Source organism: Rhinolophus sinicus, linkage group LG13 (genome assembly GCF_036562045.2).
Source record: "Rhinolophus sinicus isolate RSC01 linkage group LG13, ASM3656204v1, whole genome shotgun sequence".
Taxonomy (NCBI): domain Eukaryota; kingdom Metazoa; phylum Chordata; class Mammalia; order Chiroptera; family Rhinolophidae; genus Rhinolophus; species Rhinolophus sinicus.
Genome location: NC_133762.1, coordinates 55,007,281 through 55,020,534, shown reverse-complemented (window position 1 = coordinate 55,020,534; position 13,254 = coordinate 55,007,281). Strand labels below are relative to the sequence as shown.

The 13,254-nt window shown below is 45.8% G+C and overlaps 1 protein-coding gene across 4 annotated transcripts in view; it reads left to right on the top strand.

Moving 5' to 3' along the window:
• The first annotated feature begins 3,767 nt into the window (after window positions 1-3,767).
• The window catches only part of OVOL2 (ovo like zinc finger 2), a 39,153-nt gene continuing 29,666 nt past the window's right edge, over window positions 3,768-13,254 (top strand). The window contains exons 1-2 of one of the 4 annotated variants that reach the window (XM_074317593.1): window positions 3,775-3,992; window positions 6,171-6,394. Coding sequence is in view for 2 of the 4 variants with exons in the window: in XM_019710704.2 (XP_019566263.1) it covers window positions 5,423-5,522; window positions 6,171-6,394 (324 nt within the window). In the remaining 2 variants the exon portion in view is untranslated. Of the gene's footprint in view, window positions 3,993-4,681; window positions 5,523-6,170; window positions 6,395-7,099; window positions 7,163-13,254 lie in introns of those variants that run through there. The other 3 variants (XM_019710704.2, XM_074317594.1, XM_019710705.2) reach the window with 3 other exon arrangements.

Sequence of the window (13,254 nt, the reverse complement as noted above, 5' to 3'; positions counted from 1 at the left end):
AAGCTTTTAAGTTTCATATAGTCCCATTCGTTTATTTTAGCTTTTACATCCATTGCCTTTGGAGTCAAATTCATAAAATGCTCTTTGAACCCAAGGTCCATAAGTTTAGTACCTAGGTTTTCTTCTATGCAGTTGATTGTGTCAGGTCTTATGCTTAAGTCTTTGATCCATTTTGAATTAATTTTGGTACATGGTGACAGATAGCAGTCCAGTTTCATTCTTTTGCACGTGGCTATCCAATTCTCCCAGCACCATTTATTGAAGAGGCTGTCTTTCCTCCATTGCATGGTTTTAGCTTCTTTGTCAAAAATTATCTGTCCATATTTATGTGGTTTGATTTCTGGGTTCTCAATTCTATTCCATTGGTCTACATGTCTGTTTTTCTGCCAATACCATGCTGTTTTGATTATTGTAGCCCTGTAGTACAAGCTAATGTCAGGGAGTGTGATACCTCCAGTATTGTTCTTTTTTCTTAAGATTGCTTTGGCTATTCGGGGTCTTCTGTGGCTCCAAAAAAATCTGATGTTTTTTTGTTCTATTTCTTTAAAAAATGCCATTGGGATTTTGATGGGGATTGCATTAAATCTGTATATTGTTTTGGGTAATATGGCCATTTTAACTATGTTGATTTTTCCAATCCATGAGCACGGAATGTGTTTCCATTTCTTTGTGTCTTCTTCAATTTCTTTCAAAAATGTCTTATACTTTTCAGCATATAGGTCCTTCACATCCTTGGTTAAGTTTATTCCTAGGTATTTTATTCTTTTATAAGAGCTCTTAATACAGTCCAGATTTTGATCATTTGTAAGATGAATGTGTTGCAAAAAGACCTCTCAGTTTGTTGTTTAGCTTATCATTCTCCTTATTGTGTCTTATTGTGTCTTTAAGAATAGTCATTCTTAAGTTTTCTGCAGTCAGACTCACCAAAATGTTTTATGGTTTGTTTTTTGTGTTTAAAACAATTATTCTCTATCCTATGGTCATAAAAATATTCCTCTGCATTATCTGTCTATCTACCTCTCTATCTATCTATCCACACATTTAAATGTTTAATCCACCAGAAATTGATATGTGTATGCATTATTCAATTTCATTTTTTCCCCAAATGGATAACCAAGCCTTTCAGTTTCACTTACCGAGTAGCACATCTTTCCCCACTGCTCTCCAGTGCCCTCTTATAAATCAAATGTCCACACGTGTGTGGTCAGTTTCAGGGCTTAGTGCTCTGTACTGGTGGTCTAGCTGTGCATTAATGGCACACTATTTTAATTAGTATTGATAACTGATAGAGTATCCACACCTTTTTCTTCTTCAGGAATGTTTGGTTATTCTTTCATATACAATTTAGAACAAGTTTGTCAGGTCCCACAAAAATACTTATTTTAAAGTATTTTTAAGAGTTGTATTGGACATACATGTATTAAATGAGCTAGAAATTCCACTCCAAAGTTTGTAATCTAGAAAAAGTCTTGCATTTTGCACCAAGAGTCACAGATAAGGATATTCATAGTAGCCTCATTCATCACACTAAAAAGACATTAAAACTTGAACACATCCAAATGTTCATCAAGAAGTGATTGGATTAATATATGGTAATAAATCCATATAGTGACTATGGATGACTCACAGACACACACATTAACAAAGGTAATCTCAATACAACTCATTTACAGATGAATTTGGGGATTTTTTCACTTCTTTTTTTTTTTAACTTTTATTTATTTTAAGTGTATTTTTCCAGAACCCATCAGCTCCAAGTCAAGTAGTTGTTTCAGTCTAGTTGTGGAGGGCACAATTCACAGTGGCCCATGTGAGGATCGAACGGGCAACCTTGTTGTTAAGAGCACCATGTGCTAACCAACTGAGCTAACTGGCCGCCTTGACTTCTTTTTTATTCAGTCTTTGATTAGTATAGAAATTTTTTCCTTTGATTAGTGTCTTATTGAATGTCTTCCAATAAAAAGTTTTCTAATCTAATCCACAAAAAGCTTATGCAATATTTTTTTAAATTTATTTCAAGGCACTTTATATTTTGGCTGCAATTGTAGGTCAATTTTTTTTTATTAGACTTTGAACTTTTCTTACTGTTACTGATATGTAGAAATGCAATTGATACATAACTCCCACTCACACACACAGATTTCCTATGCAAAAAACTTGCTAAACTCTCTTACTAATTCTAATAATTTGTCTGTAGATTCTGTTGGGTTTTCCACATAGAAAATCATGCTGACTACTAATACTGAGCATTTTGTGTTTTTCTTTATAATCCTTATACATTTATTTCTTCTTTTTTGTCTTATCATACCTGCAAAGAAGCCAGTCTAACGGAGTGGTGAGAGTAGGCATCTTTGTCTTGTGCTGGGGTGCTGTCTCCACAGGTAAATTCAGCTTGTGGAAATTTATTTAGTTGTGTACTTATGTTTTGTGCATTTATTCCCCCAACACTATGTTATATTTCAATAAAAAGTTTAAAAAAAATTTTTAGGAATATTACCGACATCCTAACCTCTCCTTACAACTGTATGCTCTGAGGATGCCACTGAGCACGTTTCTATCTGTCTATTTTCAATCTCACTATACATTTACTGGAGAAAACAAGTTTTAAATGAGAACACTGACGGCTGCTTTCATGCATGTAAAGAGCTGCCCGGGAGGGTGGCTCAGGCATAGTCTCAGCAGTCCCTGAGGACAGAATGGGGAGGGGAGTTGGAAATGCAGGGGAACAGATTTCTATAAAGGAGAAGGAAAAGCTTTCTAACATCATTGTTGTCTAACCAGAGAATAGACTGCTTTTTGAAAAAGTGAGTTCCCCAGCACTGGAGAATTCAAGCAGGACTGGATACACATCTACTAAGGATACTATGCAGGGCCACTCCATCCCCCCAATAGTGGATGGGGTGTGGACCATATCATGTCTTCTGTCTCTTCCAGCTTCAAACTTTGAGGTTTTTAAAGAATTGAGTTCATCTCTTATCCTACTTTTAGGGGTTGCTCTATGAACTCCTCTCATAATACTTAGAAAACTGACTTTACAATAGAGAAAAGTCAACAAAGGCAAAACTGGTTCTTTGAAAATGTTAATAATATTGATAAAACCCTCTCAAGTCTGATCAAGAAAAAGAGAGAAATATAAAACATTAGAATTTCTTTCACCCAAAGAAACATCCAACAAATATCATAGTAGGTGTGCGTCCAACAATTGTTGAATAAAAGTGTAGTTATCAGTGTTATTTTTCATCCTCAATCCCGTAAACGTTGCACTTTTTTTTAGGTTTCGAGACTTATATCCCATCATTCTATAATCTTTTCAAATAATGGACAAAGTGATCCAGGCACTCATTGCTTTGAAATCCAGTAAAAGAAAAAAAAGCTCTGTTAATGGTGTTGACTGCCTCTTTTGTAAAATAAAGAATTTTGAACAAAGTGAAGTATTAAAAGATTATGAGATGAGCGATAATTCTGATTTATAGTTTTGCTTTATTTTTACTTTCATTCATCCAAGCTCCTTTCTAGCAAGTCTCCAGTTTGTTGGCAGATAAAAATACATTCGCAGAAGTCTCCTAGAAGCTGAGCCATCAACCTCATAGACTAGAAGGAAGTCTCGTTTCCTTATACTGCTGTACAAATGTCTTCCTTCTCCACCCCCCTCACAAGTCCCCCACGCCCGAACCCGCCCCGGCTACCAAGATCAAAGTCTTTTTTTATTCTCAGTTGGTTGAGAAAATCTGGAGTCCAGACAGGAATGAGCCCAGAAAGGGCGACCCCTTGAGGGCAGACCCGGAGGCAATCCCACCACTATTCCCTCGGGAGTCCTTGGAGCGCTGCGCCCCCTCTCCGTGCGCAGGGAGCAGGCCAGTCGAGCCGAGAAATCCGTTACTAGGCTGCTGTGTCCCCAAGGGCCATTCCAGGGCGGAAGAGGACGGGGAAAACCGCTGTGTTGATTCCCCAGGGCTGTGGGCTGGGCGCGCAGCGACTCAGGTTACAGACAGGTGAGTCCGGCGGATGGGCAGAGCTGTGGGAGCCAGGGACGCGCCCCCGCAGACCCGGGAGCTGGCGTACGTCTGAACACCCCCTGGAGGGGGGCGCCCACCGCAGCGGTGGAGGTAGTGCGGTGCGTTGCTGGGCGCACCGGAGCCGGGGCCTTGGAAGGGCTGCGCGCCCCCCAACGCGAGCACAGCTGTTCTTACCAACACTCCTTCCTTCTCTCCCAACCCACCCCACCCCCCCAGGTATAAAGGTAGATAGAAAAAACTTAAACTCAAAATAAATACAAAGCTCTCCAGGCCCCTCCCCTCTCGGGGCAGTTAGGGGATGCAGTACATCTTCACTTTACTGGCTTTCGGGAAAGGTATTTCCCAGCCTCAGAATTTGGGGAACGGGCGGTTACGAGAGGCAATAATGGGAGTGGGGGAGGATAAATACGTTTCGAAGCTGCGTTTGCATAACATGCACTTGGCTTTTGTTTCCATTGTGTGTTAATTTGGGGTGAAGGTGCTCTTGGGGTGCAAGGCCTTGGGGTGGAACCTGCTTTAGCGAATAAAGCCGACTTGCTTTCTCTTAAAATGTATTGTACAAAATAAGAATGCGTTCTAAAGGTGGTGAATTTTTAAATTTAATATTACTGTGTTTATTTGGAGGGACTGTTGTGGATAGTTTAAACCCCCAAGTTCCGCCTCTACCAGATTAGAGTCCTGGGAATCTCCCCCCACAGCCTCCCTCTTCCGCCCATCAAGATTTCAACAAGCCCCGGGAATGATCCACAAGGTCACAAGGAACTGAGCCATTTTCTGGTTTGCTTGTCGGAGACAAATGGTGGTGGTGGTGAGGGGGGTTAACTCTCAGGAGGCCTCAATTGATTGTCAGGAGGGATGCCCTGGGAAGCGGACCTGAGGTTTACCTCAGAGTTCGCTACGAGGTGCCTATGATGGGGAATGGGGTTGGGGTTCATTAAAAAACGTTCTTCCTTTTAAAAAGGAGAGGGGGAAGAATCAGACGTTAAATTCTTTTGCAAACATTCATGCCTAAGGAAGGGCTGGAACAGGCAATCCCGGCCGCCGGAACCGGTCGGACAGGTAGCGAGCTTGTTGACACCGTTATGTTGCAGGGCGCATGCTCACTCCCAAGTTTCCTGGTGCCTTTTCTATTCCACCTTATGAAACTTTTTCCTCGGCGTGGTCTCACCCGCGATTTAAGGCATAGGTGTCGCCGAGCCGGGAGGCTTGGAGTCGTCGGGAGTGCGGGGGAGAGGCCAGGGCCACGCTGCGGCAGGGGTCGGAGGGAGAGGGCCGGCTAGGAGGGAGGGTGGGCTCTGGCCGCCAGAGCCGGGGACCCAGAGGAGCCGGGGACCCAACCATCGCCGCCGCCTCTAGCGGGGAGCAGCCGTGAAGAGGGGGCCGCAGTCCAGGGAGGGGGCCCTACCATGCCCAAAGTCTTCCTGGTAAAGAGGAGGAGCCCGGGGGTCTCAGTCCGCAGCTGGGATGAACTCCCGGACGAGGAAAGAGCAGACACCTACATCCCAGGTGAGCGCGCCGCTGGGGCCGGGCCTGGGCTCGGGACTCCCAGGGTGGGGGCAGGGATGACCAGATCCCCTTAGCTTATCCGCTGGGGCTGGACTCCCCACCCCATGCCCCCTCTTCCATGGGGGTAGGGGGAGGTCTCTGAGGCGCGGGAGGACCGAGAGTGAGAGGCTGGGAAACCCAGAACATCGTGCTCCCCCTTCCCCCTAGTGAGCGCCTCTAATTGCCCGGCGGCGGGACCGTTGGCTGCAGTGCGGGCCGAGGTGGCCCAGGAAGAGGGGTTGAAAGCCAGTAGGGGCTACTCCCAGTCCCACGTCGTCGGGGGGTGCACAAGGATCGGTCAACCCCTCTGGGGCTGGATGGGTGGAGGACAGACTCCTCCACCTCCATTCCAGGCAGAGGAAACTTGGCGCGCTGGGTCTCTCAGTTCTCGTGGGCGCGGGGACCAGGACCGAGGAGCGGCCCCCAGAACCCGGAGCTCGCTCGGGAGGCCGAGCCAGGGACTTGCTCTTCCACCCCCTCAGCGTTGCCCACTTGGCGAGATGCCCAGGGGCGGGGCGGCGGCGGCACCGCCCGCAGGTCAAACTGCCGCGGGCACCCAGGCCTGACGCCGCGTGTCTGTGTGCCCCTGCACGGCCCCTCCCTCCGCAGTGGGTCTGGGCCGTCTGCTGCGCGATCCCCCCGAGGACTGCCGCAGCGACGGTGGCAGCAGCAGCGGCGGCGGCAGCAGCAGCAGCGCGGGGGATCCTGGAGGCGCCGAGAGCAATTCGTCCCCGCGCGCCCCCGAACGCGAAACCTCTGAGCCTGGAGACGCAGAGAGCCCCGGTGGACACCTGGCGGTGAAGCAGCGCCCGGTCGCCAGGTCGAAAATCAAGGTACGGTTCCGACTCTGCCCCGCCGCCACCTGCACCACGCCCTGGCGTCGGGCTCCCAGGGCCCGCGCCCCTCCCTGCCGCGCCCGCCCGCGCACCCGGGCACCGTTGCACCCAGCGCGCCCGCCGCGTGGCTCCTGCACCTGCCCCTGGGCCGCCGCCAGGGCGCCTCCGCGCGTCCTCCCGCGGGCTGGGGAGCTAGTCGCCTGCGCCGCGGAGGCCGGCTTCCCCTGCGGGCACAATACACCGGGCAGCCTTTGGAACTGCCTAAAAGGCTCAGGCGCAGCTTCCTCCCTCCAGCAGCCGGTTCTGTGCGCTAGAGCCAAAGAAAAACCAGGCCGTCGGGGTTCCAGTGGTCGGGAAAGAAGGACCCAGGCTCCGGAACTCCACTCTCTGGGGCGCAGTTTTTAGCGTATTTGAATTCTAAGTTTCACACCCTGCCTTGCTTTTCGGAGACAGTGGCTGCAGCTTGGCACACAGTGGGCTTCTCACAATAACAGCTGTTCCCAATGCCAATTATGGAGTTCCCGTTAGAAACGAGGTCTGTGCTGGGCACTTTAAATTTGTCCTGTCTTTCAAGTTTTCTTGAGTTAAAATGATGGATAAATGAGTTCAATTGCAAATTGCCTCAGTGCCCCGCCCCCAGTGGGTTGGAGTGTTTGTTCCCCCTATCTTCGCGTTTCAGCTTCCCACCCCCACCCCAGTCTTCTAGATTGTAGGCGACATCTTACCGGGACGCCCATCTGCTCTTCCATGATTGCCTGCTCAAAGGTATACGCTACCTCCAAGATTAAGGAATGCCATTCCATGGACTCATTGACAGCGGGAGCCAGGGAGTGGTGTTTTAGGAATCACATGAGCCTAGTGCCTAGCCGGATGGGCCATAATGTGACCCTTTGCCGGTTCCAGACCCTCGGTGTAGGTGATAATTCTTGGTTGGTCTCGCAGTCCCATTGCCCAGGAGTGGGTAAGGAAGATAGGGTGGAGGAACCCTCGCGTTTGCTGTGGATTGGGAAAGCTTCCGTTACTTTTCCTGGGAGAGACCATTTCTCCCCTATGCATAGTACTGGCTCCTGGGGCTTGGCTGGGGTGGGGGGCTGGGGAGGAGGATCTCTAGCGTTTGCAGTGTATTGGGAAGGTCTCCGTTACTTTTCCTGGGAGAGACCACCCCTCCCCTATGCATATTCCCAGTTCCTGGCTCCTGGGGTTTGGCTGGGGTGCATTTGGTTATGAATTGAGGCTAGAGGCCTGAGCTGGAATCCTTTGGAAAAACATCTTTAAAGGATTCTGCAGACTAGGGCTTGCTGCTTAGTGTTAAGGTTTTTCTGCTAAGGGTCAAAGTCAGCTAGCCTAAGGTTTTTCTGGGCCAGATGGGGTTAAGTGGGAGGGCTCAGTTTGCCTGAGGCTGGTAGCTCTGCCCTTCAGGAAATTCTACAATGTCCCACTTGCATATTTATCACCAGGCTGGAAGGACAATTGAAACGTTGTTTTGGAATGGATTGTAGACTTTTTGCCCCTCAATTGTCCAGATTACCCTCGAGACAAAGCGGCAGACAAAAAATATCCAGTCCCTTAACCAACATTTTAGGAGATCTCTCTTTGCTGCCCCAGGCAAACAGCGCCGTTGGAGTCCTGACTTAAAGGAATGAATACACCAATTTTATTTTCAGGTTGGCTGCCTATGTGCTGCCTCAGGGATGGGGGTTGGGGTATAGAGTTTGCTCCTCAACCTTTAACATAGTTTCTGGAGGCTTGTTTGTTTGTTTACGGAGGACTCCAGTCCGGTTCCTTCTCCCTCTCAGCTTCCACCCACAAATAAGGACACCTCTTGGTTTTAAGATGCTCTAAGCCTCCAGAATTATCAGTCGTGATATTGGTCATTTTCAAATGACTGGCCAAATTGTCCATGATTTAGCACATTGTGTAACTCTAGAGTTCTATGCAAAGCCCGCTGAACTCTTTAAGAACTAGTTTCCTAACCAAGTGTGGAAAGCCATTCAAGTATGAGGCTCATACATGATGCATAATTTTAATGACTTAGTTTCAATGACTTGAAGACACTTGGCAGTTGGCTCTTAAGACCAGAGGAAGGGCACATGACCTGCAGAGAGGTAACATGCTATCTAACAGTATGAAGTGCCTACTGTGTACCAGGCAGCCAGGAGTTAAAAATGCTCCCACCCTAGTGTTCCAGAATCTGACAGTAACGGTTAAGCCTCTAGGCTCTAGCTTTGCACTTCTTAATTAGTTGTGTGACCTTGGGCAAATTGTTATCCTTCTGGACCTCAGTTTTCTTGTCTTTAAAATAGGGACAATGATGATACAGAGTTGTGAGGATAAATGAGCTAAGAGAAGAACATTGTAGGTGCCTGATAACTCTAGCTAGAATTGTTTGGGTTGGTGGGGAGACTCAAATAATTGTTAACTCTACTACAGGAAAGGGAATGCTAAACTAGAGACACAAGCAAAGATGTAATAAATTCTGAGCAGGGGAAGGTTTCTTGGTGTGGATTTGAGACCTATGGAGAAGGAGAGAAGCAGGCTTTTGGATGATGTGGGCTCAACCAGAAACTTGAGTAAGGAAAGGACTCAGAGCTTTGGTGGATGGAGGATGGAAAACTGCTGGGGTCAGGGAAAGTGAAGGCGAGGAGCGGAAACGTAGCTAGGACAAGGTGAGAGGGTAAAGGGGCCAAGCCAAGGAATGGGGATGCTCCCTTGAGGGTTAGGGAGGGGCTCTGGAAGATCTTTGAGAAGGAAAACCTCAGTTGGGTCCAACTTACCAGCTGTGGTTGGGGATATATGACTTGTTCTGAGCCTCGGTTCCCTGATGCGTAAAATGGAGAAATAATAGAATCAGCCTCTCAGAAGCATTGCGTAGATTGTAGATTAAATGAGATATAAGGGTGCAAAATGTTAAGTAATTTTGTGCCTATGAAAATTGCTCAATAGGAAGTTAGTTGACAATGACTTATAGCAAGTTTTGTTGATGTCCAATATTATGTTGCCTACAGTAGGGACAAGGGATTTTCCAACCTGATTGGATCCGAGAGGAGTTCTACAGTAGGTGTCAGTTAGGAAAAGTGTTCTTTCTCAGCCTTGCTGTCTTTTGACTGTGTGCCTTAGGGCAGGTTACAAAAGGATTCTGTAATTTACAAAATAGATGGGGGTGGGGAAATGATGTACCTCTGGGAAAGTGTTCATGCCCAGTTCCAGGTTGCTTTTAGTCCTTTTTGTACTGGACACATTTGCAGGTCTGCAGCTGTGGAGTAGAGACCCCTTTCCTCCTGGAAATCCCCCCTCCTGTCACCACTGTCCTTCCCAGGCTTATCAGAAACAAAGTTAATCATCTGAAGTAAATCAGTTAGTTGACTGATACCGTATACATTCCTGACTCAGAGTGGCTGGTGGGACCCAGGTGCAAGTACAGATTAACAAGTGAATTTGTCTTCTTCCCCTTTCCCGATCTTTTCTCTTCCTTTAACCTCTTCCAAGAATTCTTCAAAGGAATTGAGTTTAGAATTCCTTCAAAAGTATTTTTGGCCTTTTACCTGGCTCTGTAGTCCCCAGTCTTCCAGAAGTGACAGATGTGTAAATGTGGAATAGTCTTTTTCTTTTTCCATCATTTTTTTTTACAGGACTTTTATTGGGGAACAGTATGTACTTCCAGGACTTTTTTCCAAGTCAAGTTGTTGTCCTTTCAATCTTAGTTGTGGAGGGCACAGCTCAGCTCCAGGTCCAGTTGCCCTTGTTAGTTGCAGGGGGTGCAGATCACCATCCCTTGTGGGACTCGAGTTGAACCTGCAACCTTGTGGTTGAGAGCCCACGCTCCAACCAACAGCCATCTGGGAGGCAGCTCAGCTCGAGGAGCCGTGATCAATCTAAGTTGCAGGGGGCGGAGCCTACCATCCCTTGCGGGACTCTAGTTGAACTGGCAACCTGTGGTTGAGAGCCCACTGGCCCATGTGGGAATCCAGCCGGCAGCCTTCGGAGTTAGGAGCGCCGAGCTCCAACCGCCTGAGTCATCGGGCCGGCCCCTCCATCATTTTTTTAATTTGGAGATTTTTCAAAGGTAGAGTCCCTGTCTCTTGGCCCCAGCTACTGTGAACCCATGGCCGGTCCTATCCATCCATTACCCACTCATCTCCCGACATGATTTTGAGGCAAATCTCAGACATTATAAATATTTTAGACTGCTCTAATAAAACCAAAATACATGATTAATTCACAAAATGGTGTTCACATTGCTAATTTTCTCATAAATTCATACTTTTTTTCAGTTTGCTGAATCAGATCTACATAATGTTTACACATTGTAATTGATTGATATGTCTTTCAAGTCTCTTTTAATTTGTATATTTTCCCTCTTTCTCTTTTTCAGTTAATTGTTGAAGAGATGGCTAATTTTTGTAGAGTTTTGTAGAGTTTGCAGCAATCTGGATTTTGTGGAATGCATCACTGTGGTGTCTAATGTTCCTTTTTCACCTGTTTTCTCTAAATGGTGATTGGATCTGCAGCTGCACTGTCCAAAATAGTAGCCACAGTCACATGTGACTACTTAAATTTAAATTAAGTAAAATTAAGTAAAACTAAAAATCCCTCAGTCTCATGACCCATATATCAAGTGCTCAGTAGCCATGGGTGATTAGTGGCTGCTGTATTGGACAATATAGATTAGGACATTTCTAACATTGAAAAAGTTCTGTTGGACAACACTGCTCTAGATGCTTGATCAAGTTTATTTTATTTCAGCTAAACTCTGTCACAGTGAGGGGTGTCTATTTCCATCAAGAGGCACATAATGTTTAGTTGTCTCTTTGTGATGTTAGCAGTCGTTGATGCTCAAGGTCTAAATATTTTAAGTTATTAGGGGTTACAGAACAGTAATATTCTAATTCTGTCCCTTATCTATTAGCTGAAATTCTTCTATAGAGAGACACTCCCCCTCATCTGCTATTTGGTTTCTCAGTACGACAGTTTCTCAGTGTGACAGTTTATTTAGGAAAGGCAGAATAGGATTCCCTTTACTTACGAGTCTTCAAAATAATCAGTTGGTTTGCCAGAATTCTCTAGTGATGGTCAATTGTTTATTTTTAAGTATTGTTGTGAATCATGGATTTAAGTAGCTTATAAAAACCTAAAAACCCATCCATTTGATATTTGGAAGGGAACATAAGCTCCGTCCCTAACTCCTTGCCTATTCTGTCTCCTAAGACAGAATTGGATGCCCCTTTCCCTGCTCCCACTGTAACTTGCTGATCACCTCCCTGGCTGCACGTTTAGCTGACCAGATTCTTCTTCTTGGTTCTCGATCCACCGTAGGCAAAGAACAAGCCCCTACTGGGCTTGTATTTCCAGCACCTGGTGCAGTAATGCCTGACTCATAGTAGGACATAAGTCAACACAGGACAGAAATACAGGCAGGGAAGGGGTCAACAGTCCCTAGACGTAAATGACAGCATTTGGAGGAAAACAGGAAGCAAGAAGAAAAGGGAGATCTTAGAGAATGCTTGGAACAGATGCTCAAAAAAGTTTAAATTAATTTAAAAGGGGAATAGGAGGGATAGGAGAACAGTGTAAGCATTAACTGCATGAGCTTTTAATTTGAATATAGGTGAAGTGGTTTTTATTATTGAAGGGACTGCATGGGTTTAGTTATGGACAACAGAATCCACTATAGCTAGCTTAAGCAGAGAATGGTTAATTATAGGGTGCTAAATGAACTAAAGAAAGAGCAAGCTGAGCTCTCAGGAATGACTCTGAGAGCCACACTGCAGAACGAGGCCATCTAGGGAGCTGTAGCTACTGCCTTTATGGCTGGCTGCCTGTTCCTGCATCATAATGCTTCTGCTAATGCAGAGTGTAAAACAATTGCCATGTGCCTGCCTCTGTTCAATTAATCCAGGTTCAAATTCAAATCTTCTGGTAGTTAATGTAATTGGTGGAACCCAAGTGCCTACTGAGCTGTATCTTAAAACCAAAGCTGCAAGGGAGTCTGGGAAGTGTAGTTTCTAACTTCCTGGCTTCTGTAGTACAGGATTGCTTATCAGAAGGAGTAGAAATAGAGACTGAGTGTCTATCCATAGGATCTACTACAAGGACCTTTAAAGCTTATCTGATCCAATCTCTTCGTTTTCAAGGGGAAAAAGGTAAAGCCCAGAGAGGTTTTGTTAAATTCCTCATAGTTGTTAGTGGCAAAGCCCAACCCAAAGATCTTTATTCTTTTAATGCTGCTGTATTCCATTGTGGGGGAGGTATCTTTGACTCTTTAGCTATTAGCATAGACAGTCTGCCGTAAAGGAATCCGAAGCTATTTCTCTCCATGATATGAGACAAACAACAGGGTCCTTTTCTCCCTCTCCCCACATCATGCCTAGACTTGTAGACCTGTTAGGGGGAACTGTAGACACAAGTTTTGCAGACAGGCCACATTCAAAATCTCAGTGTGGGCACCTACAAGTCATGTGGCCACGGATAGTTTACAGCTCTTTGAGCCTCAGTTTTTTCTGGGTTATAAGAATATATTCCCTTCATCATCTTTGCATTTGAGAAGGTTCTCCATTCTGCCATATTGCAGAGTTGTGAAGCCTAAGGAAATGGTACATGGGACCAGGAGAGGAATTTTTATCTCAAAGGATTTGGGGAAATATGCTTAGCATGTTTTGAGCACTCAAGCTTAGCAAACGTGTCTGTGGAAATCTTGTCCAAATGGCCATCAGAAGGTTTCCTGGATTCATAGTACCATCCCACAGGAAATAGGACCATTAATTTAATGAACTTGTCTGGTGGAAACATCAACAAAAAATAAAGGATTAAAAAATTTTTACTTTAGAAGTTTGACAGGTCAGTGACCTTAGCTAGCTTTG